Source organism: Sorex fumeus, unplaced genomic scaffold, assembly GCF_029834395.1.
Source record: "Sorex fumeus unplaced genomic scaffold, SorFum_2.1 ptg000098l, whole genome shotgun sequence".
Taxonomy (NCBI): Eukaryota; Metazoa; Chordata; class Mammalia; order Eulipotyphla; family Soricidae; genus Sorex; species Sorex fumeus.
Window position 1 is genome coordinate 84,297,766 of NW_026606155.1, and position 21,970 is coordinate 84,319,735.

At 45.9% G+C, this 21,970-nt stretch overlaps 1 protein-coding gene across 1 annotated transcript in view; it reads left to right on the top strand.

Moving 5' to 3' along the window:
* The window catches only part of EIF2AK4 (eukaryotic translation initiation factor 2 alpha kinase 4), a 109,713-nt gene that overhangs the window by 17,184 nt on the left and 70,559 nt on the right, over positions 1-21,970 (top strand). Inside the window, exons 4-8 of the mRNA XM_056133372.1 lie at positions 4,049-4,201; positions 7,724-7,804; positions 9,754-9,902; positions 14,381-14,496; positions 19,546-19,703. Of these exons, the coding sequence (XP_055989347.1) occupies positions 4,049-4,201; positions 7,724-7,804; positions 9,754-9,902; positions 14,381-14,496; positions 19,546-19,703 (657 nt within the window). The remainder of the gene's footprint in view (positions 1-4,048; positions 4,202-7,723; positions 7,805-9,753; positions 9,903-14,380; positions 14,497-19,545; positions 19,704-21,970) is intronic.

Genomic DNA, 21,970 nt, shown 5'->3' on the forward strand with positions numbered 1-21,970 from the left:
CAGCGTCCCTGATCCTTGATCGTCGACGGATGTCAGAACTCCGGATTCGTTCTCTCATTTGAGTGAAACGTGATATTCCAAGCATAGCTCTTTCTATTCTTCTTTGGGAGACCTGAATGGCGTTCTCATCTTGTTTGCGTAGGGCCCAGGTCTCTGAGGCATATGTTTATGCAGGAAGAACAGTGGAATCAAAGAGATGTGCCCGGAGCCGGAGGTTCTTCGTCCTCTTAGCTATTTCTTCGACGTTCTTGAAGGCGTTCCAAGCCGCTCTCTTCCTCCTGCGCAGCTCGGGTGCCAGGTCATTTGTCATGTTGACCTCTCGACCTAGGTACACATAGCTGTTGCATTCGGAGATGGTCGTTCCATTGAGAGCGATTGGGGCGTCAGGAACAAGGCTGTTTCTCATAAACATTGTCTTCGTAAGATTCAGCTGTAGTCCTACCTTTCCACACTCACGGTCAAAGTCGGCCAGCATTTGTGCCGCTTGGCTGATGTTTGGTGTTATTAAAACAATGTCATCAGCAAAGCGGAGGTGGTGTAGTTGCCGACCATCTATCTTCACTCCCATTCCTTCCCATTCCAGTCGTCGCATGATGTTCTCGAGGGTGGCACTGAAGAGTTTTGGTGAAATGGTATCACCCTGCCGCACCCCTCTCTTGACATCAACGATCACTTCTTTGTAGAATGGTGAGATCCTGGTAGTGAATCCGCAATACAGCTCACGGAGGATCCTGATGTATTGGGCTTGAATGCCCTGATTGGCTAGGGCTTCAATGACCGCTTCCGTCTCAACAGAATCAAAGGCCTTCTTTAAATCAATGAATGTTAAGCAGAGCGGCATCTTGAACTCCCGAGAAACCTCAATGAGTTTGGTTATCGTGTGGATATGGTCGATGGTGCTGAATCCTTTGCGGAACCCTGCTTGCTCACATGGTTGTCCTTCATCTAGTGTTCTGCCAATCCTATTCAGGATGACTCGAGTGAACAACTTGTAGATGACAGACAATAGGCAGATCGGGCGATAGTTGCCAATGTCATGGATGTCTCCCTTCTTGAACAGTAGTACGGTCCTGCTGGTTTTCCATTGAGATGGAACCTTGCATTCAGACAGGTAGCGAGTGAAGAGCCGAGCCAGTGTATTGATGAGTACTGACGGCAGGTTCTTCAGGTGTTCAGGTCTGACCTTGTCTGGGCCGGGTGCTGTTTGCTTCTTTACTGATGAAATGGCGTGTCGGATTTCGGAAGGGAGAACGTTGGGAACGACATACCCATCCTGTGGAATTTGGTATGTCGGCAAGTGGACATGGCTATCGAAGAGATTTGAGTAGAAGTCATGGATAATCTTCTCCATTGCCGTTCTGGAGGATGTGATGGATCCATCAGGACGTCGGAGGGCAGTCATCTTGGTCTTATAGTTGGCGAAGGACAGGCGGGCGTTACGAATACTTTTCCCGGCTTCTGCCGCATCTACCAGTACTTCTGCTCTTCTCTCTTTGAGGTCTTCCTTGATCGCATCTCTGCACTGCTTTGCAAGCTCGGACGTTAGCTTGCGGTTGCCTGAGGCATGCGCCAAACCACGCTGGTGAATTAGCTCAAGAGTTTTCGAAGATAGGCGACTTTTTGTGGCTATCTCTCTCTTGGCGTTCCTCGCACATTCATGGAGGTGCTGAACCAGTCGATCGTATTCCTCGTCAATGTTGTCAACAATGGCATCTTCCCATGTTGCCGCAATAGTACCAAAGAGTTCCCAGTTGGTGGTCGTTCTGGGAGTTCTCTTTTTGAACTTTGCAGCCCTTTCTCCCTGCTCTGTGAAGTAGAATTTTGTACGAAGGAGACGGTGGTCCGATCCCGTTCGAAATTTTGGGACAACAGCGACATTGGTCAGGCAAAACCGTCGATTGAATATGATGTGGTCTATTTCGTTGTGGAATCGTCCACCGGGAGACTCCCATGTCCATCGTTTAGATTCTGCCTTCTGGAACTGTGAGTTACCATGAATGGTCTTGGTCGACATGATGAACTCAGACAGTCTCTCACCCTGTTCGTTCCATTCTAGGCCATGGGTTCCGATGTGAAGTTCTTCAGCTGATCTTCTCGGTCCTATCTTGGCATTAAAATCACCCACAATGATCTTGTAGAAGGTGTGGTCTTCTTTATAGAACTTCTCTAGCTCCATGTAGAACTTCTCGATTTCTCTTTCATCATAATGAGATGTTGGTGCGTAGACAACGAAGATAGAAACTGCAGGCAGTGAGCCACATCTATTCAAATGTAAACGTCCGATTCGGGTTGTTAGGCATTCGAATGAATCAATGCTCTTGGCCAAGTTTGTGTTGACAAGGACACCGACGCCTCCAACACCTCTTTTATCGCATGTTCCGAGGAACAATTCTTCTCCAGTGTCGAAAACGGCATGGTGAGATTCGTGTCTTCTTGTCTCGGTCAGACCAATGATGTCGTACTTGATCATTCGCGCTTGTACCATCAGGTCCTCGATGGATGCATCTGATGCTAGCGTACGTGCATTGAAAGTACAGACGATCATTTTTGTCTTCCTTCGTTGTGGCAGCCTACGTCGGCCTTGAGATTTTGTCGGCCTCTCCTTTCTCATCCTTCTCAGTGCTGCCATGTCGGTGAAGCCTTCAGGGTCAGGTGAATGAGACCAGTTGTAGTTACTGGTTTTGGCATATCGAATACACAGCGGATAGCTTGCCAGGCTCTTCCGTGCGGGCGGAATACTCTCGGTAGCTTGCCAGTCTTTCCGAGAGGTATATAGGCTTTTGGGGTGACCTCTAATCACCCTTGTAGGTGTTACCATATTTGAACCCTATCAAATATGGTATGACAATTCCAGAAGACGGGTATTTAGTGTCTTATGATGTGTCGTGCGGCCGCTTGCGGCCGCGCGGGTGCGGAAAGCGTCCTGGAGTGTGGCGACGGCTGGGTAGTGGAAGTAGTGTCGAGAGTGGAAGTCTGCCAGTGGGGTATTTATCTGGGTAGGGTGGGTCTCCTGTGCACAATTCGAACCCTGGGTGGTTGATGGAAGCAGACAGGGCAGGGTAGGGTGGGGCTCCTGATTAGAATCCCTTTGTCACCTGTGGTGGTGGGAGCAAGCAGAGAAGCTCTGTCCCTGGGTCCGCCGAGCCTGGAGTCCAAGGTCTCAGAGAGTTCCGCTTACCTTGTTCTGTGGGTCTTCAGTTGTGCGTGGGTCTCGGCCGGAGCTGCCGCGCGGGTCCGGAAAGCGTCCTGGAGTGTGGCGACGGCTGGGTAGTGGAAGTAGTGTCATACACATTTCTCAAAATAGTAGCCAGGTCGTTGCAGGCTGCCTGAAGGACTCATGAAACTACAGTCAAGTGTCCATCTGTCACGTAATGATGCGCTGCCTGTGACTCCCACGGGGTCAAATTTCCTCTGGGAAATCCATGCATAACTCCAGTGATGTGCTGATTGATTTCAGGACCAGCGACTGGACTGATTAACCTTCCTGGTTTTTGACTATTTCACAATTTTATTCTTCTTCATCAGAAATACACAAGTTGGAGGCCAGAGTGGCAGTACAGTGGTAGAATATATGCCTTGCACAAAAAAGGCCCAGGTTCAATCATCAAGGAATGATCCTTTTTTTCAACTGTCATTTTTCACACAAGTTGTCTCCTTGGAAGGGTCGCTTTAACTTTCATGCAGCCTTAAATATTTTATTAGTTCATTGTAGCACTGTAGCACTGTCTTCCTGTTGTTCATCATTTGCTCAAGAGGGCACCAGTAACATCTCCATTGTAACACTTGTTAGTTCATTGTACCAAAAAATAAGCTGGATAGAACTACAAAAGGCAAGTGTAGCTTTTGGTGTAGCATAGAGCCTGGTCTTGAGAGCCACATGATGAGTGCTGTCAAGCCGTTTCCTGCTGCAGCTGCACTGTACACCTGACTCAGAACGTGGAGGGGAAGCATCATTGCTGCCCCCCCTGCAGGCTTTTCTCTCGTCCTTCTATGGATGGTGACTTCCCTGATGCGGCCATGCGTGGATGGTTTTTTCCTCCCTCTCTAGGTGATGATATTTGAACTGGCCTACCACGTGCAGGCGTTCCTCAGCGAGCATAACAAGCCCCCTCCCAAGTCCTTCCACGAGGAAATGCTGGAGCGGCAGGCTCAGGAGGAGCAGCGGAAGCGGCTGGAGGCCCAGCGGAGAGAAGAGGAGGAGGTGAGCCCTTCAGTTTCCGTGGGCACACGTTTCCCTTCTGCATCCTGACCCTTTGTGAGATCGCCTTTGGTGGTGCAGGTGCCAAGAGTCCTTCAGCATGTTTTTATCGAGATCACGTTCCTTGTTCATCTCGGGTGTATACAGGTCTCTGCAGTTTCTTTATTTTTCTTTTTGGGTCACACCCGGTGATGCACAGGGCTTACTCCTGGCTCATGCACTCAGGAATTACTCCTGGCGGTGCTCAGGGGACCATATGAGATGCTGGGAATCAAAGCTGGTCAGACGCGTGCAAGGCAAATACCCTACCCCCTGTGCTATTGCTCCAGCCCCGGTCTCCACAGTTTCTGCTGGGTCTTTGATTCAGGAAATGCAGGTTATTGTGAGAGATTATTGAGAGAGAGGGGAATGCTCTGAGCACGACGACCCTGCAACAAGCCTAGGACAGACCCTGGGTCTGGAAAGAATTTCTTTTCTTCTTTAAAATTTTTTAAAAAATTTTTTTATTAAATAACTATGAAATACACAGTTACAAAGTTGTTCATGATTGGGGTTCAGTCATACAGTGTTCCAACACCCGTCACTTCACCAGTGTACATTTCCCAGAACCAATATCCCTTTTCCCTCACTCCACCCCCCCCACCTCATCTGCCTTTATGGCAGGCGCTTGCTCTCACTCGCTCTCTCTCTCTCCCTTCCTCTCTCTTTCTTTCTTTCTCTCTCCCACCACCTTCCCTTTCCCCCTCTCTCCCTCCTCTCTCTCTCATCGTGGTTTGCAGTACAGGTACTGTAAGGTGATCCTGTATATCCCTTTACCTGCTTTCACCACTCAGTTCTTGTCCAGAGACAAGGATGGGGGTTGTCAAAAGGAGTGATTATTTTCAACTGTCATTGTCATAGTGGTTCCTTCTCTGGCCTAACAGCTGGAAGGTTGGAAAGACTTTCCTTCACCAGGCATCTAGTGTCTTCCTGCATTTGTAAACCTGTGCTGGAATTTGTGGGTCTTTCGCCTTTGCCTCTGTGGGAACCAGTAGTGTTTTGTTTATCTTTGATCTTTTAGCATGAGAATGTATTCTCCTAGGGCTGAAGATGTAGCTCAGCAGTTGAGCACTTACTGTGCTCCTTGCATATGTGAGACCCCAGGTTCAACCCCCATCCTTGTCTCCACTCCCCCCCATAAAAGTGATGATGAGAATATACACTCCTGAGTTATTTTTTAAATGGATTGGTGAGTAGGAGAGAGGAGGGAATCCCCCAGTGACTCTGCCCCCCCCCCCCCCCCCCCCCCCCGTCCGTGCAGCTGTGCAGGCCTGGGCTAGAGGCAGTATGGGGATGCTGGGGATCACACTCAGAGCCTTGCACTTGCCAGGTATGTGCTCCTACCCTTTGAGCTATCTCCCTACCTTAAAGTATATATTTCAGTTTCATTTTTCTTATGGTGTCTGGTATCAAACCCAGAGCTTCATATGTATAAGACAAGTGCTCTACTACTGAGCTGTGTCCCTGGTTCCTAAAGTATATTGTTACTTCTTTATTTTTGTTTTGTTTGTTTGTTTGTTTTGGGCCACATCTGGTGGTGCTCAGAGGTTACTCCTGGCTCTGCACTCAGGAGTTACTCCTGGTGGTGCTCAGAGGACCAGATGGGATGCCAGGGGTTGAACCCGGGTCAGCACCTGTAAGAAAAGCAAATGCCCTGTCCTCAGTATTAACTCTTCTGCCCCTATTGTTACTTATTCTATATACTTAGTTTGGTGCATGGATTACTCATTTTGTCAATTCGTGTGGGTTGGGTTTTTTTCCCCCCAGAGTCTCTGTCATATTCTGAATTGTTCTATCTCTTCGATGTTTGACTATCTGAAAAGTCAAGCTCTAACCTCTGTCCCTTTATCTTCCATAATTTTTTCCTCATTCTAACCCATTTATTCTTACAAATGAATTGTAAATTGCTCTCTCAAAATCAAGCAAATAAACCCTCTCGGGTTTTGATTGAAATTGCACCAGAACTTACATTTTCATTTAGTAAGTGCCACACCCAGAGGATGGTCAGACTTCCCACCAGGAATGTTTTTCCAATTTTTTTTTTATTTGGGGGCCACACCTGGTGGTGCTCAGGGCCTATTTCTGGCTCTGTACTCAAGGATCGTGCCTGGCAGGGTCCAGGAAACCATATAGGATTCCAGAGATCAGTCCAGGTCATCCATGTGCGAGGCCTTACTCGCGGGACAATCTCTTCAGTCCTCGAGTTTTTACGTGTGTTTGTTTTGGGGGCCACCCAGCCGTGTTCGGGAGCTCCCAGGAGTGGCACCAACCAGGTAGGATGGGTCAGTGTTAGGGCCTGATCAGTTCTGAGTAGATCCTGTGGTGCTAGGGATGGAACCCAGGTCCTCATATAACCCATCCACTGTGCTGTCTTCCCAGCCCCTTTATGGTTTTCCCCCCCCTTTCCTGGAAAAAAGCTTTTTTCATTTGCTTCCTATAAGTTTCATTATTTGTTGTCATTAGTCCATTACTGCTAGACCTTTTTTTCCCCTGCTTTTCTTAGTTTCTTGCTCTTGGTTCTATTTGCCTTTTTCCATTTTATTTTGTTCATTGTGTTCTTGTGTCTTTTGCAGTTCCTTTTTTTTTTAACTACTTAGAGATAAACTACTAGGGGCTGGTGTGATACCACAGTGGTTAGGGAGTTTGCCTTGCACACAGCCAACCCGGGTTTGATTCCCAGCATCCCAAATGGTCCCCTGAGCACTACCAGGAGTAACCCTGTGCATTGCTGGGTGTGACCCCCCAAAAAAGAAAAAAAAAAAACAAAAGAAAGAAACTACTACCTAAATCAGAACCATTTGAGCAATAGACATCTATCGGACAGGTGGAAGAGATCAAAGTACTTCTTCTAATAGTGAGAACGCAGATTTGGAGATTGTGGCTGTAGGCCAGAGGGCTGTGGGCTGGGGTGAACTGAGGCTGACTCAGCCTCCCTCTGCTGCTGCCCCACACTCGGGCACAAGTGCTGCTCTGTGTAGACCTGCACACTTCATAAATACGGGGCTGAGTGAGTGGGGAGAAGCGAGCTGCCAGCCGTGTTGCTCTGGGGAGAATTCCCCCTGGAAGCAAGAGGAGTGGGAGTAAGTACTCCAGAAACTCAGTGTAGGGCTGCATTTAATGGGAATGATGCCTCAGAGCTCCAGTCAAAGCTGACGTAACTGGGGCTTCTGTTTTCTCTGTCTCAGGAAGGCTGAGCTGTCTGAGTTGTTGAAATTCTTAGAGATTTCCATTATTCTGTGTTTTTTTTCTTTTTGGATCACACCGGCGATGCACAGGGGTTACTCCTGGCTTTTCACTCAGGAATTATACCTGGCAGTGCTTGGGGAACCACAAGGGATGCTGGGAATCGAATTCAGGCCAGCTACGTGCAAGGCAAATGCCCTATCTGCTGTGCTATCGCTCCAACCCTGATTTCTGTTATTCTGAATTGACTTCTTGTATGGGTATCAGAGGCCGGCATTTGATGGGTGCTGTGATTCATTTCAGCAACGTGAAATCCTTCATGAGATTGAGAGACGGAAAGAAGAGATCAAAGAAGAGAAAAAGAGGAAAGAAATGGCTAAACAGGTGCTGTAAACAAGTTTCCCATAATAAAATAGTTGCTGACCATAAAATCTTTTTATCACTGTGGATATATTCCCTCCTGCTTCACTGTCAGTACTGAAGCTTAAAAGGAAGCGTTAAAAATTCCCCCAAATCTCATTCAAAGTAGCTTAGATTCCCCCAGATAGGAAGCGAAATTTAGTATTGTGTGTTACCTGATGATTAAGCTTATGTGACTACAATCAAATGAAATAAAGGTTTTGAGAGCTTGGATGATTAACCCAAACCAATTTTTTTTTTTTGCAGGGGTGAGGGGTGGGTTTGGGCCACACCCAGCTGTGATTCAGGCTTACTCCTGACTCAGAGATCACTCGTGGCAGTGCTCAGGGGACCTTATGTTGTGCCTGGAATTGAACTGGGGTTGACTGCCTGCAAGGCAAGTGCCCTACCCGCTGCACTATCTCTCTGGCCCCTGCAGTTCTTTCTCCCCCTTTCCCTTCCCTTCGTCACTGTTGTGAAGCCCGGGACTGCTGTGCTTGCTGAAGGCTGCCCTCCTCAGCTGAGATGCACTTTGGTTATGGTGCAACTTCAGTCTTGTCACACCAGCGAGCCCAGGGCTTCTAGGAGAGCACTCTGCATGTGGGCTGGTTCTGGGGACCCAACCCCTGGCACATGCCTGCAAGGCAGGTGCTCTGCTACTGAGCCACATGCCTAAACCCCTGGAACCCTAACACTGAGGTAAAAAAAAACCTATTTGTTCCTATTGAGGAGTGAATGGAAAGAGAACATATGGGTCCATGCATTTCACTCTGTGTTGAGAAGGGATACAAAAGAGTATTTTTTTTAAAGGTTGTTGCAATATTGTTTTCTGAGTCCAACTCAATTGAGATGTGTGGGGTGGGGGGGGGAGTTATATATGTTTTGAAAGATGCAGAGAAAATTTTCCTCTTTCACTCTCATGGATCGGTAGCACTTAAAGGAACTGATAGGACATCACAGGAGGTGGCACTAGTATATAAATTAGCAGTACCTGGCTTCATATTTGGTCTTTCTACCACCCAGCTTTTGTCACCTTGGCAGGTGACACTGACTGTGACACATTTTTTTCCCATCCCTTAATTTGTTAGTGGTAAGACCTATGTAGGTAGTCTCTCTCTCTCTCTCTCTCTCTCTCTCTCTCTCTCTCTCTCTCTCTGTCTGTCTCATGTGGTGCTCCCCTCAGCTCAGAGTCTGTCCTCCTGTATATGAATGGGAGGGACATGAGTCCGTTGAATCTTCGGTCACCCAGTCTGTATCCCTGTGTCCTCTCGGCCTCTCTGCTCTTTCTTTCCCTCCTCCTCTCTTTCTGCTTTCCTCTCTCTCTCTTTCTCCCTCTCTTTCTCTCTTTCTCTCTTTTTCTCTCTCGATCAGAAGGCACTTCCTTCTGCTTATCTCTGTTTATCTTATATAACCTCTGCTTATCTTATCCTTGCTTGTGCTCTTCACACTTTGCACACTTATTCTGAGATCTTTCTTAGATCCCTGGCACCCCAGATGGTTTTCTGAACACAGAACCAGGGTGATCTCTGGGACCACTGGGCAAGGGGACACACTTAGGTGCCAGGATTGAACTCGGCCTCAACATGCTCTCTAGACCCTTGAGATGTGATCATGGTCCCTATTTCAATAATTTAAGCATTATCATGAATAGTATTCATGTTATCTTCAAACTATAACCTGGCCTTCAGTCCTTGAACAGCTACGTATTTGAGTTTGTTGTTTTTTTTGGGTTTTTTGAGTTTTTTTTTTTTTTTTGCTTTTTGGGTCACACCCGGCGATGCACAGGGGTTACTCCTGGCTCTACACTCAGGAATTACTCCTGGCAGTGCTCAGGGAACCACATAGGATTTGCCCTCTGTACTGAATTTATAGTTCATAATCACCTTTCCCTTGTGACTTACATCTAAATTCGATTTTCCTTGTCCTTTTTCTAGGAACGTTTGGAAATTGCTAGTTTGTCAAACCTAGATCACACCTGTCGGAGAGATCTGGGGGCACACAAGCTCGCTGCCAATCTGCAAGGGGGCTCCCCTGACCTGGCAGGAAATGGTAAACATCGAACCAGCTCCTCAGGAAGGGCTCGGTAAGCCCCTGGTGTTTCTGAGATGGCGGAGAAGAATTAAAATTATTTAAAGGGCTGGTAAGATAATGCAGTGGGTTGGCCGCTGGCCTCACAAGCAGCTGACCCCAGCTTGATCCCTGGCACCCCTGATGGTTTTCTGAGCACAGAACCAGGGTGATCTCTGGGCAACAGTGGATCCAAAAAAACCTAAGTAAAGTATAGTAAAACTTAATGGCACTTTCAGGTAAGAGTATTAACTTTTTAAAAATCTGTAGAAGTAAACCTATTCACAGTGTAAAACATAGTTTTCATGTTTGAACACATTCCTGGTATTTTAAAACTAGTTTTATAATTCATCCTTCTTTACAATATAGCCTAAAACTCTTTAATCCTTGTCTCTTGTGTTATGTGATCTGACTTTTTCTTTCTGGTAGAGGTCACTCCTGGTGGTGTGGGGAACCATGTGACGGTGGTTCAAGAGCCCAGGCAGGGCCTTGTACATGCAAGGCAAGTGTCATACCAGTGACCGCACCTCTGACCCCAAGACAGTCCTCCTTCTACAACCTTTTTGTTCCTTCCTATCTGTTGGTCCTTATAGGTTAGACTGTCAAAGGAAATTAAGTATTTGATTTTATTCTTATTATTTCAGTTAGTAAAAATAGCACAGATGGTCTCCTTGTTGGACATTATATGAATTGACAGTAATTGAAAGGAGTAGCATGCAGAGTCCTGGGCCTTCATTCACTCATTCAACAGATACTTTAATGAGCACTTACTAAGCTCCCAACATCATGCTTAATCATGCTGGGGGTTCTGTAAGAAAGATCAGGAAGGACTCTGATTCATGGGCCTTGTTTTCTGGTTAAAGGAGACTGTCCACAGGCAAATAAGAAATTGTCAGATAATGTTTGGTACACAGTAGAGAATTAAAGTAGACTGGGGAGATGGGGGTGGGACTTGCACATGTGAAGCCCTACCTCCTGTAGGTGAGAAAACAGAAAGAGCCCCCAAGTTGCACCCAGCGCAGCTCCTGGTCCCCTGAGTTGTTCCATTCTTTTCCACTTTTCTATGCCGAAGCATAGAAATAGTGGGTAGGAGGGACCAAAGCAATAGTGCAGCAGGTAAGGAGCTTTCCTTACACACAGCCAACCGGGGTTTGGTCCCCAGCACCAGATATGGTTCCCTGAGTACTTTTAGGAGTAATTCCTGAGCACAGAACCAGAAGTAAGCCCTGAGCATTGCTAGTGCTCATGATCTAGACAAAATTGACTGTTACCAGCTCCCTCAAAAAAGCTAGGGTACAATACCACTCCTGGGAATATATCCCAGAGAGGCAAAAAAGTATAGTCAAAGTGCATCTGCACTTGTTTGTTCATTGCAGCACTGTTTACAATAGCCAGAATCTGGAAAAAACCTGAGTGCCTGAGAACAGATGTCTGGTTAAAGAAACTTTGGTACATCTACACAGTGGAGTACTATGTAGCTGTTAGAAAAGATGAAGTCATGAAATTTACACACAAGTGGTACTACATGGAAAGTATCATGTTAAGCGAAATGAGTCAGAAAGAGCGGGATAGACACAGAAAGATTGCATTCATCTGGGGAACATAAAGTAACAAAATAGGAGACTAACACCCAAGAATAGCCGAGATAAGTACCAGGCGGTTTACTCCATGGCTTGGAGACCAGCCACACATGCTAGGGAAAAAGGCAGCTCAGATAGAGAAGGGAGCACCAAATAAAGGGTGTTGGGAAGATCCGCCCAGGATGGGAGATTCATGCTGAAAGTAGACTATAGACCGAACATGATTGCCACTCAATTCCTCTTTTGCAAACCACAGCACCCAAAAGGAGAGAGAGAACAAAAGGGAATCCCCTGCCACAGAGGCAGGGTGGGATGGGGGAGATGGGGGGTGGGAGGGATACTGGGATTACTGGTGGTGGAGAATGGGCACTGGTGGAGAGATGGGTACTCGATCATTGTATAACTGAAACCCAAGCACAAAAATCTGTAAGTCTACAACTGTACCTCATGGTGTTTCACTAATAAAAAAAAAAATTGACTGTTACCACCATCCATAGGCAGGAACAGAGCTGATTGGGAGGTGCTTATATGCCCAATTAGGTGGTGTGTTAATAAGCCTACCATATCATTTCAGATCTTTGCTTTTATCCCTTTCTCCATAAATTTCAGTGTGTCGCTGGCTGCAGGGTAACTTGAGAAGTAGAAATTTAAGCAACAACATGTTCGTCATTTGCTGATGTCTAGAATATGTGGACACACCATAGGTGTGTCAGAGACTCCGCTCATGATAGGTCTTGTCGGCCATGTGTGTGGGGGTTGGAGAGGGGAACTGGCATAGGATGAGAGTTAGAGAGACCACTAATCTGCGTGCTGGGGAATGTTGGTGATGATCGAGGTGGGCAGAGGAGAGGCCAATGCTTGGAGATCGGTTTGGACGAGCCATAGAGGAGCCCAGGGTGACTGGCGTGTGTTTGGCCAGGCGGGCAGAACGAATGACTTCGCCTCAGCCAAAGGAAAAGGGCCAAGGGAGGTAGGGTTTCAGCGACTGGCCTGAGGAGAAAGTGGAACAGAAGTGGAGAGAGCAGTGTGGGAATCTGAAGCCAAAGGACGGGAGGAAGATGGATCAGGAGCACAGGATCAAGGAGATTACAATGCAGAGGACGAGGGCGGAGCAGCTTACAGGCTCCAGTCCGGGGGACAGAGCTGGTCAGAGAGCTAGCTGGGATCTCCGGGACCAAGTGACGGGGAGCAAGGGCAGAAGAAACTGTGGAGAATGCATCATAAGACTTTTAGTTTCTCCTAAACTAAAGTCTGGGACAAAGAACTAGCAAAGCCACTCACCAGTGGGGTGCAGTGGGAAGTGTGGGCTCCATGTCTCACTTCTTGGTGACAGTCGAGAAGTGAAGTTCATGATTAGGATCTAAGAGCTGTTTCCTCGAGACCTGTCCATGGCTTCATAAATGCGTTTAAGTGCGCTTCCCTGCAGTGCCATCCCTGATTTATTATTATTATTGTTGTTGTTGTTGCTGCTGCTGTTATTTGCCCAAAAAGCTAGCTTCCCAGCAATTGCTGCCCTATTCAAGATTTTTAAAACACTAAAAAAGGAAGGTAGAGAAGGAGAGGAGGTTGGGACTTGAGAGCTTGGGCGAAGTCATGGGAGACGGGGGGTGGGGGGAGGAGGGGGAGTATTTGTCACAGACTGGGTGGGCTCAGAGGTTGGGCCCAGCTGGAGTCCCAGCACTGGTGGAGCTCATGCCTCCCATTTTAGCCTTCCAGTGTGCATTGCTCAGGAGTGAGCTGGGGGATCCTGTGGAACCGAGCTGAGCAGCTGCTGGGGCACCTTCTGCTGATAGGACAGTCCTGTGTGTTTGTTACCTGGGACTGCCGCCAGCAGCCACATCTGTTGAGTACCTCAGAGTGGCTTCTCAGTTAAAGAATGAAGGTCTCCTCTCTGTGGAGCTGGGGGTTGAACCCGGGGCCTTGTGTGTGCAGAACAGACCCTTACACTGCATCTCTGGCCCGAAGAAAGAATTTTTGCTTTGTTTTGGGGTCACACACAGCAGCGTTCGAGAACTGCCCCTGGCTGCAGGGTCACTCACAGAGGTACTTGAACCCCGAACTCCCACATAAAAGCATGCACTTGGTCTGTGGAACACAGTCTCTTGCCCCAAGGGGGGAGGGGGGAAATTTCAGCTTAAGTTTAAGTAAATTTAATTTAAATTTATGTTTCCAGTAGTGCCTTCAACCCAGTTCCTATAGTTCCTAGAAGAGATGGGTAACAAGGAATAAGAACACTGAGGGGCAATACATTTCTCTGTTCAAGGGCCAGAGGGACTGGTCCACAGGTGGAAGCTTGCCACAAGTTAGGATAGAGAAGGGACCACTGTGACTGTGATAGTTGGAAATGATCTCTCTAGACAGGATCTGAGTGCTGAAAGAGGTAAAGAGAAAAACATGATAACCTTTCAGTATCTGAATTGCAAACTGTAATGCCCAAAAGGGGAGGAGGAGAGGGAGAGGGAGAGAGGGGGGGAGGGAGGGGGGAGAGAGGGAGAGAGAGAAGGAGGGAGAGAGCTGGGGGAGGGAGGGGGGAGAGAGGGAGAGAGAGAAGGAGGGAGAGAGCTGGGGGAGGGAGTGGGGGAGAGAGAGAGGGGAGAAAGCGGGAGAGATGGAGAGAGAGGGGGAGGGAATGGGGGAGAGAGAGAAAAAGAGAGAGAGATAGAGAGATGCCTACCATACTGCCATAGAGCAGGCTTGTGCGGAAGTGGTGACAAAAGGGAAACTGAGGATATTGGTGGGAAATGTGCACTGGTGAAGGGGCAGGTGTTGGAACATTGTATGACTGAAACCCAGTCGTGAACAGCTTTGTAATGGTCTATCTCACGGTGATTCAAAAAATTAAAATTAAGTAAATAAACAAATTTCTCTATGCACCTGAGGTTTAAAAAAAAAATTGTCCAAATTTGTTTCGAAGGCGAGACCGTCAGTATTCTCTCTGTAGTGGTGAAGATTCTCCTGGCTCCTATGAAATCCTGTATTTCTCCGTGGGTGGTCCAGACCCACTCCTAGTGCACAAAGGGAAGTGTATTGGTGAGTAAACCAGCTCCCTTCATTTGAACAATTCTCTTGACAAACATTTATGTGAAGGAGCAGGCTGAGTGGGTGGCGTGTGGACCAGTGCCTTCCCAAGATGAGTAAACCAATAATCAGTCATGCCAGCTCCCGTTTCTAAGGACCAGAAGGAGAAAATATGTTTTTTTTCCTTCTGAAAGATGTAAATTAAAATTTAGATTCTTCGAATTATGGTTAACAGGAGAAAATTTGAAGTTTGTCTTTTGTAATTCACTTACCATTTTGCATTGAGCATTGTTGAAATACTCTAAATTGGGAAGTCCAGAGAGATAGTACCGTGTGTAGAGCTCTTGTACACACCTACACACCGAACCTGAATTCAGTCCCTAGCATCTCTCATAGTCCTTATGGTCCTTTGAACCCCACCAGGAGTCATCCCTGAGCACCATTGGGTGTGGCAAAAAAAGAAAAAGAAATATTCTGACTTGGTAAAGTTTTATGTCATGTGCATCTTTCATGAATGAATTAGGTGTGACAAAATGAGCTCTTGTTCCCGGGGTCTCTGAATACCAAGTCCCATTTTCTTAGGTTGAGATCTGTTTGCAGAGCCAGGACACTTAGCTTGCATTTAGCCAACCCAGGTCAATCCCCAGCACCCCGTATGGCCCCTGAGACCCACCAGGAGTGATCCCTGAGCACAGACCCAGGAGTAAGCCCTGAGTACACCAGATGTGAACCCCACCACCACCACCACCAAAAACATGATAAATAGATTTTTTAAAAAAGAGACCTACTTAGCATTATTTTGCTTGGCATATCTATACCTGACAAGGAAAGCCACTTTATTTGAGTTGCAGAGATTGTGGTAGAGCGCATGTAAGCCCCAGAGTTTGATTTTGGCAGGCATGCCCCCTCTCCCCTCACACTTTACAGGAGTGATCTTGGCCCCTGAGCACTACCAGGTGTAGCCTCTAGAAAAAGAAACTGAAATCACTCTCTGAGTGTCTTTTTTGCCAGTATGTTTATTTGGAAACCACACTAAGGGTTGCTTAGGGCTACTCCCAGCTTGATCTCAGGGCCTGCTCTCAGTGCCGGGGATTAAACCTGGACCCCTCACATGCAAAGCATGTGCCCCATCCCTTTGAACTATCTCCCTAACCTGGGGTGTGTAATTTAGCAGTTTCTGTACTGATGGCTATTTGAAGTGAAGCTGGCTGAGCAGTCGAAGGTTCAAATTGTTTATATCAAAATCCAGTTTTTAGTATCTGGTTCCTTTGCCCAAAGCATAAATTATCTTTCATCAGTCTTACCTTATCTTTCATCAGATCACCTATCAGTCATAGGTGCTAATCAATGTAGGAAGCACTTGCATATTCTGAATTTGACAATGAATCTTAATTTTCCATACCATGACTGTTCTATCAGAGCTAACTAGATGACTTAAAATGAGTTTTCTTCTTGCTGTCTTTTTTCCTTCCTCTTTATAGAAACACAGAAAAAGAGGGAGTTTCTAGGGAGCAAGCACAGGAAAGTGGAGGGAGGAAAGAATTAAAATATCTGAGTTGTCTATGAACTGAACACTTAACCTTGGCTGGCTGAGAGCAGCCCAGAGCATACCAGATTCAGCACATAAAGCACAGAGCTTGTGCTGTTCAGACAAAGCAACCATTTGGGCAAGTTCAAGACCTAAGCAGTCCTGATTGGCTTTGAACCTGAGGCTGGCCTTGACTCAAGAGGCATTTCAGATGCATGAACTGAAGCCTAAAGCTCACTGCTTTTAATAGTCTGGGGGGAATCAGGAATGCAGATGAATGCAAGCTTATTACCCTAACCAGGTCTCTTATTCTCGCCATTATGTAGATTCACTTTAATGAATAATCTTATTCGAAGATAGCATTTGCACTTTGAGATGGTTTTTGTTCTCTGTTTTTTAGTAATATCACCATGTTATTTTTTCTATTATATAAGTTATATATAAAAATTAGCGTGGTGACCATAATATAAACCACTTTTATAATAAAAGTACTTTATAGCAAACTAATTTTATAAGAGGTAATACAAAGATACATATAAATATATGTCACCGTCACTGTCCTCCCATTGCTTATCTGTTTTCTCCAGCGGGCATCAGTAACGTCTCCATTGCGAGACTTGTTGTTTTTGACATATCGAATACGTCATGGGTAGCTTGCCAGGCTTTGCTGTGTGGGGGAGATACTCTCAGTAGCTTGCTGGGCTCTCTGAGTGGGGCAGAGGAATCGAACTCGGGTCGGCTGTGTGCAAGGCAAACACCCTACCCGCTATGCTATCCAGCCCATAAATGTAGATATGTAGATATACATACATATATATATACATATATATATATTATTCCCACCAGAGCTCAGGAGCCACCCAGAGCTACACCAGCAGTGCTGGGTGCTCCGTGCAGTGCCAGGGATCAGTCTTGGGGCTCAGCCTGTGCCTTATCATTTGAACTACCTCCCTGACCTCAGTTTATATAAAATACATTTATATAAATATAGATTTATTGATTTCATTTCCATCCCTGGAGTCTAGATTTTCTTCAAAATATATCTTCACTTTTTGTTTACTTGTTTTCATGGCTGTTGCCCAGAGCCTCACATAGATTCAGCATATGTTCTGCTGCCTAGCCACACCCCAAACCTGGAATCAGTCTGAATTCTCTCTGGAACGTTTTTCTAAGCCCTCAGCAAACACTTGCCTTCCCAGTTCAAGCTGTCAGAAGCAGAGAACAGGGGTCTTCTCTGTGAACATGACTGAAACGCTGTGGAGACTGTAGTAAAAATAACTGGGTACTTATGTTTGTTTTTGTTTTGTTTTGTTTTGTTTTTGCTTTTTTGGGTCATACCCGGTGATGCTCAAGGGTTACTCCTGGCTCTGCACTCAGGAATCACTCCTGGCGGTGCTCAGGGGACCATATGGGATGCTGGGAATCGAACCCGGGGTGGCCGCATGCAAGGCAAACACCCTACCGGTTGTGTTATCACTCCAGCCCCAGTAGAAGTAACTGCTGCAGGGCATATAAGTGTGTTCTGAGCAGCGTTCTCATGCTGACCCAGTTTTTTTTCCACTTCAGTGCAGTGTGTCCTTTTGTTCCTTTTATGATCCTCTATACACAAGTGACTGACGAGGGAAGCTATATTAGAATTATTACTATTTTTTTAATGCTTATCAAGAGCAATTGTAAAAGACTCTTCTAGACCCAATGGGGAGATCAGGATTGTTCAACACTGTGCAATGTCGCTCATACATTTGATGGAACTTGATGTGAATAACACATATTCCATCTGGGAATTATGAAGTCTCCCGTCTCCAACCTGTCCCCATCAAAGCTATTTTCTTTGCTTGACCAAGTTTCAAACATCAGGAAACCTTTTCCAAACCTTTGACTTAAGAATGGCAGGAGTTACTTAAAACTAGCATAAGAAATCATTTTAGTTCAAATGATTTTAGTTTAAACTGACTGCATTTCTGTGGCTTAAAAAGTGTTCTCAGATCAGTCTAGGTAAGGAGCTAGTACGAGGGTTAGCCTTCCATCCCAGGTGCCATATGGCCCCCCAAGCATCACTAGGTATGTACCTGGAATCCCCCAGGCACCCCCACAGTGCCCTAGTGTTTCACAGCACTGCATGCTCTCATGCTGACACTCAACCATCTTGTCCAGTGGGCTGAGAGTTATCAGGTGATTCTCTCTGAGCCTGGGTGGGGGGTAGGCAGCCAAAACAGTACTTTAAAAAAAAAATTTAGGTAAACCAGTTCTCTAAAGTACTTCTCAAAGTATTTTTACTGAGAACATGTTTTCTTCTGTATAGGTTACCTTTCAGTCTTTAAAGAGAAACTGTCACTGTCACTGTCCTCCTGTTGTTCACCAATTTGCTCGAGCGGTCACTAGTAATGTCTCACAACAAATTGGGAGATTTGTTGTTACTGTAATAAGTCACGGATAGCTTGCCGTGTGGGCAAGATACTCTTGGTAGCTTGCCGAGCTCTCTGAGAGGAGCAGAGGAATCAAACCTGCCACAAAATTATTATAGGTAATAAAATACATAAGATAGAATCAATTGGGGCTGGAGTGATAGCACAGCGGGTAGGGTGTTTGCCTTGCACACGGCAAGGCAAACACCTTGCAACTGAACTAGAGGCCTATCTGATTTTTCTCATTTCTGCCGCCTCTCATGGCATCAGTTTCGCCCTTACACAGAGTATGGTCAAAAGCAACAGCAACAGAGACGTTAGTAGTGTCGAGGGAGAGAAATCCAGCCATCTGTGTTATTATTTGATAAATTAGAGGGAAATAGGGCAGAGAGAACTAGAAGAGAAAAAGAAAGAAAGCACAGTTGTAATACTGTGGGTGATAATTTCTCCACATCCAATTTTTTGGTGATTTTTTTAAAAAAAATTTGTCGTTAATGGAAAATATGTTTTAAGAAACTTTAGTGTTAGAGAAATTTAGCTTTTTCAGGCACAAATAGAAGCCATATGTCTATAAATCTCTTTAGCTTTCAATCTTAAATGTCACTTCCAGTTCTTAGCCTTGAAATTGTCAGCCAGCTTGGGCTTACTGAGAACATTCCCATTTTTGTGTTCATAAAATCATTGATGTATACAAATTTCCTAATTAATAAAATGTGATGTTATGCACTCTCACCAGTGTTGATGGAATTGTCTTGGTGGAGCTTCCTGTTCCCATTTCCTCTGTCACATGATTGTTCTGTGGCTGTTAAGTAACTGTCCCCATCAGAGCCGACCTGGGTAATGGTAACACTGTGAACAGTGGCCAGTAGGAAGAAGCATTGGTGTGCTTTGAGGACCTCATTGTTGATCCTCTCCTCTTCTCTTTGTACTAATCAGTATCATGGAGCTTGGACTATATTTTTGAACATTAAAAATTCATCACAAACAACAAGTATTACATGAAATTGTATTTTCTGCGTTTGGGTACCTGGTACCCACTATTAAGTAAGGCATTATGTTTCCCCTCTTTTGTTATCCTCGCAGATAATATATGGAGAGATTTCATTATATTTTCTTTTTAATGGGCAGGCAGTGATGACCAGCTTGGAAAATTGGTTTACAATGCTCTGGAGACAGCCACGGGAGGCTTTGTCCTATTGTACGAGTGGGTGCTTCAGTGGCAGAAACAAATGGGTTCTTTCCTAACGAGTCAAGAAAAAGAAAAGATTGATAAGTGCCGGAAGCAGGTAAGCCACTAAGTTAGCTCTCTGGGCAAAAGCCTGGATGAATTGCGGGAGATCACATGCAGAACAGCTCTGCTTGTGAGGGCTCACAGGGTGATTCAGAATGATCTGAGGGCTGTTTGGCCACTGGAAGGTGGGGGATCAGTGCCTTCCTTTTAGTTATGGTTCTTTTATACAGGGACCAACTCCAAAATACTCAGGACCACCAGCACTATGTTAGGGATGGAGTGGGGCATTTGGTACAGAGGTTGAACCCAGGTCTTATTTAGGCTAGGCGTGCTGTACCACTTAAACCAAATCCCAGCCTCTGTTTACAAGTGTTTTCTTAGCCCCCTGTTGTCTCTTTCAAATTCCTATAACGTTGTTCAAAACCTTTGCCACTGCCTTCTAAATCTCTTTTCTCAGCCTTTATTATGAGGTTACTAGCCATCGCTCAAACTAGAACTAAACAGGACTTCAAATTGTACTCTTTCTTTCTTTCTTTTTCTTTTTTTGCAGTTGTTTGAAATATTGCTTCAAAGTTCAATTTTCAGACCCTGAAAAATTTTAAAGTTAATTTGTAATACTGAGTTTAGGGAGAACATCTAATATTGTCTTCTGCAATGTTATATAAAATAAAGAGGCTACGAAACAGCAGGTAAAGCATTGTGCTTAGGAAAATGTGTGTGTTTACAATAGGAAAGAAAAGCTAAGAATACCGATATCCTAATAATTAGCTTTGGGTGGTGACAAAGATCATTTGGGGATGTTTTATTTTGTGTTAGTGCTCATTAAAGTTTTGATGGAGTCTTCATAATCAGAAGAATTCCAACTTATTTTTAAATAAATGTTTTCAAGCAAGGGTTGGAGCGATAGCACAGTGGGTAGGGCGTTTGCCTTGCACACAGCCAACCCTGTCAGCCCAGATTTGATTCCTCTGCCCCTCTCAGAAAGCCCGGCAAGCTACCGAGAGTATCTCGCCCGCCCAGCAAAGCCTGGCAAGCTACCCGTGACATATTCATTATGCCAAACACAGGAACAGCAAGTCTCACAATGGAGACATTACTGGGCCCGCTCAAGCAAATTGATGAACAACGAGAGGGCAGTGCTATAGTGCTACAGTTTTCAAGCAAAAAGAAAGGTCAATTCCACACAGTCCTTGAATTCTGACCACAGTACTGAGTTTTCCAGAGGGAGGGGTAATTTGGGAACCAAGGACCAGGCTTTAGAGTCCAGTGGAATGTGACATGGGGCTTCTGGTACTTCAGTGATGTGTATGGGTGTGGTAGCAGTGTAGCACTGTCCTGTACCACTGTCCTCCCATTGTTCATTGATTTGCTCGAGTGGGCACCAGTAACGTCCATTATGAGACTTGTTTTTGGCATATTGAATATGCCACAGGGAGCTTGCCAGACTTTGCTGTGTGGGCGGGATATTCTCGGTAGCTTGCCGAGCTCTCCGAAAGGGATAGAGGAATCGAACCCGGGTCTGCCACGTGCAAGGCAAACACCCTACCCGCTGTGCTATCTCTCCATGTGGTAGGGTAACATAAATTTAAAGAGGTATAAACTTGCCCTCTAGAAACATGCAGTGTTTGTTAACCAGTGCTACCTCCAAAATAAAATTGAAAAATTAAAAGGGGCCAGGGAGATAGGAAACTAAGAGGGCTGGAGCACATGTCTCTTGACAAAAGGCCTGGGCTCGATTCCCAGAACTCCATGGTCTCCCGAGCACCCCCAGGGTGGTCCTGAGACTGAGCACTGCTGGGGAGACCGCCTCTAAAAGCAAAAAGAGAAGAGAGGGAAAAAAAGGAAACAAAAAGAACAAAAGTAAAAGTACCATGCCTCTTTTGCAAACCACAACACCCAAAAGGAGAGAGAGAACAGAGGGGAATGCCCTGCCACAGAGGAAGGGTGGGATGGGGAGAATGGGGGGTGGGAGGGATACTGGGATCCGTGGTGGTGGAAAATGGGCACTGGTGGAGGGATGGGTATTTGATCATTGTATAATTGAAACCCAAGGACAAAATTTGTAAGTCTACAACTGTACCTCCTGGTGTCTCACTAATTAAAAAAAATAAAAAATTTTAAAAAGTACCATGGAGAAGGTGGAGAGAGGGCACAGCAGGGAAGATCCTGGCCTAGCATGCCTGGGTTGGATCCGAGGTAGCCCCCTCATCCCCCATATGGTCCTCTGAACACCCCCAGGAGTGATCCCTGAGCATCGAGCCAGAAGTAAGCCCTGAGCATTGCCAAGTGTGGGCCCCAAACCAAAACTGAAACAAAGCGAAA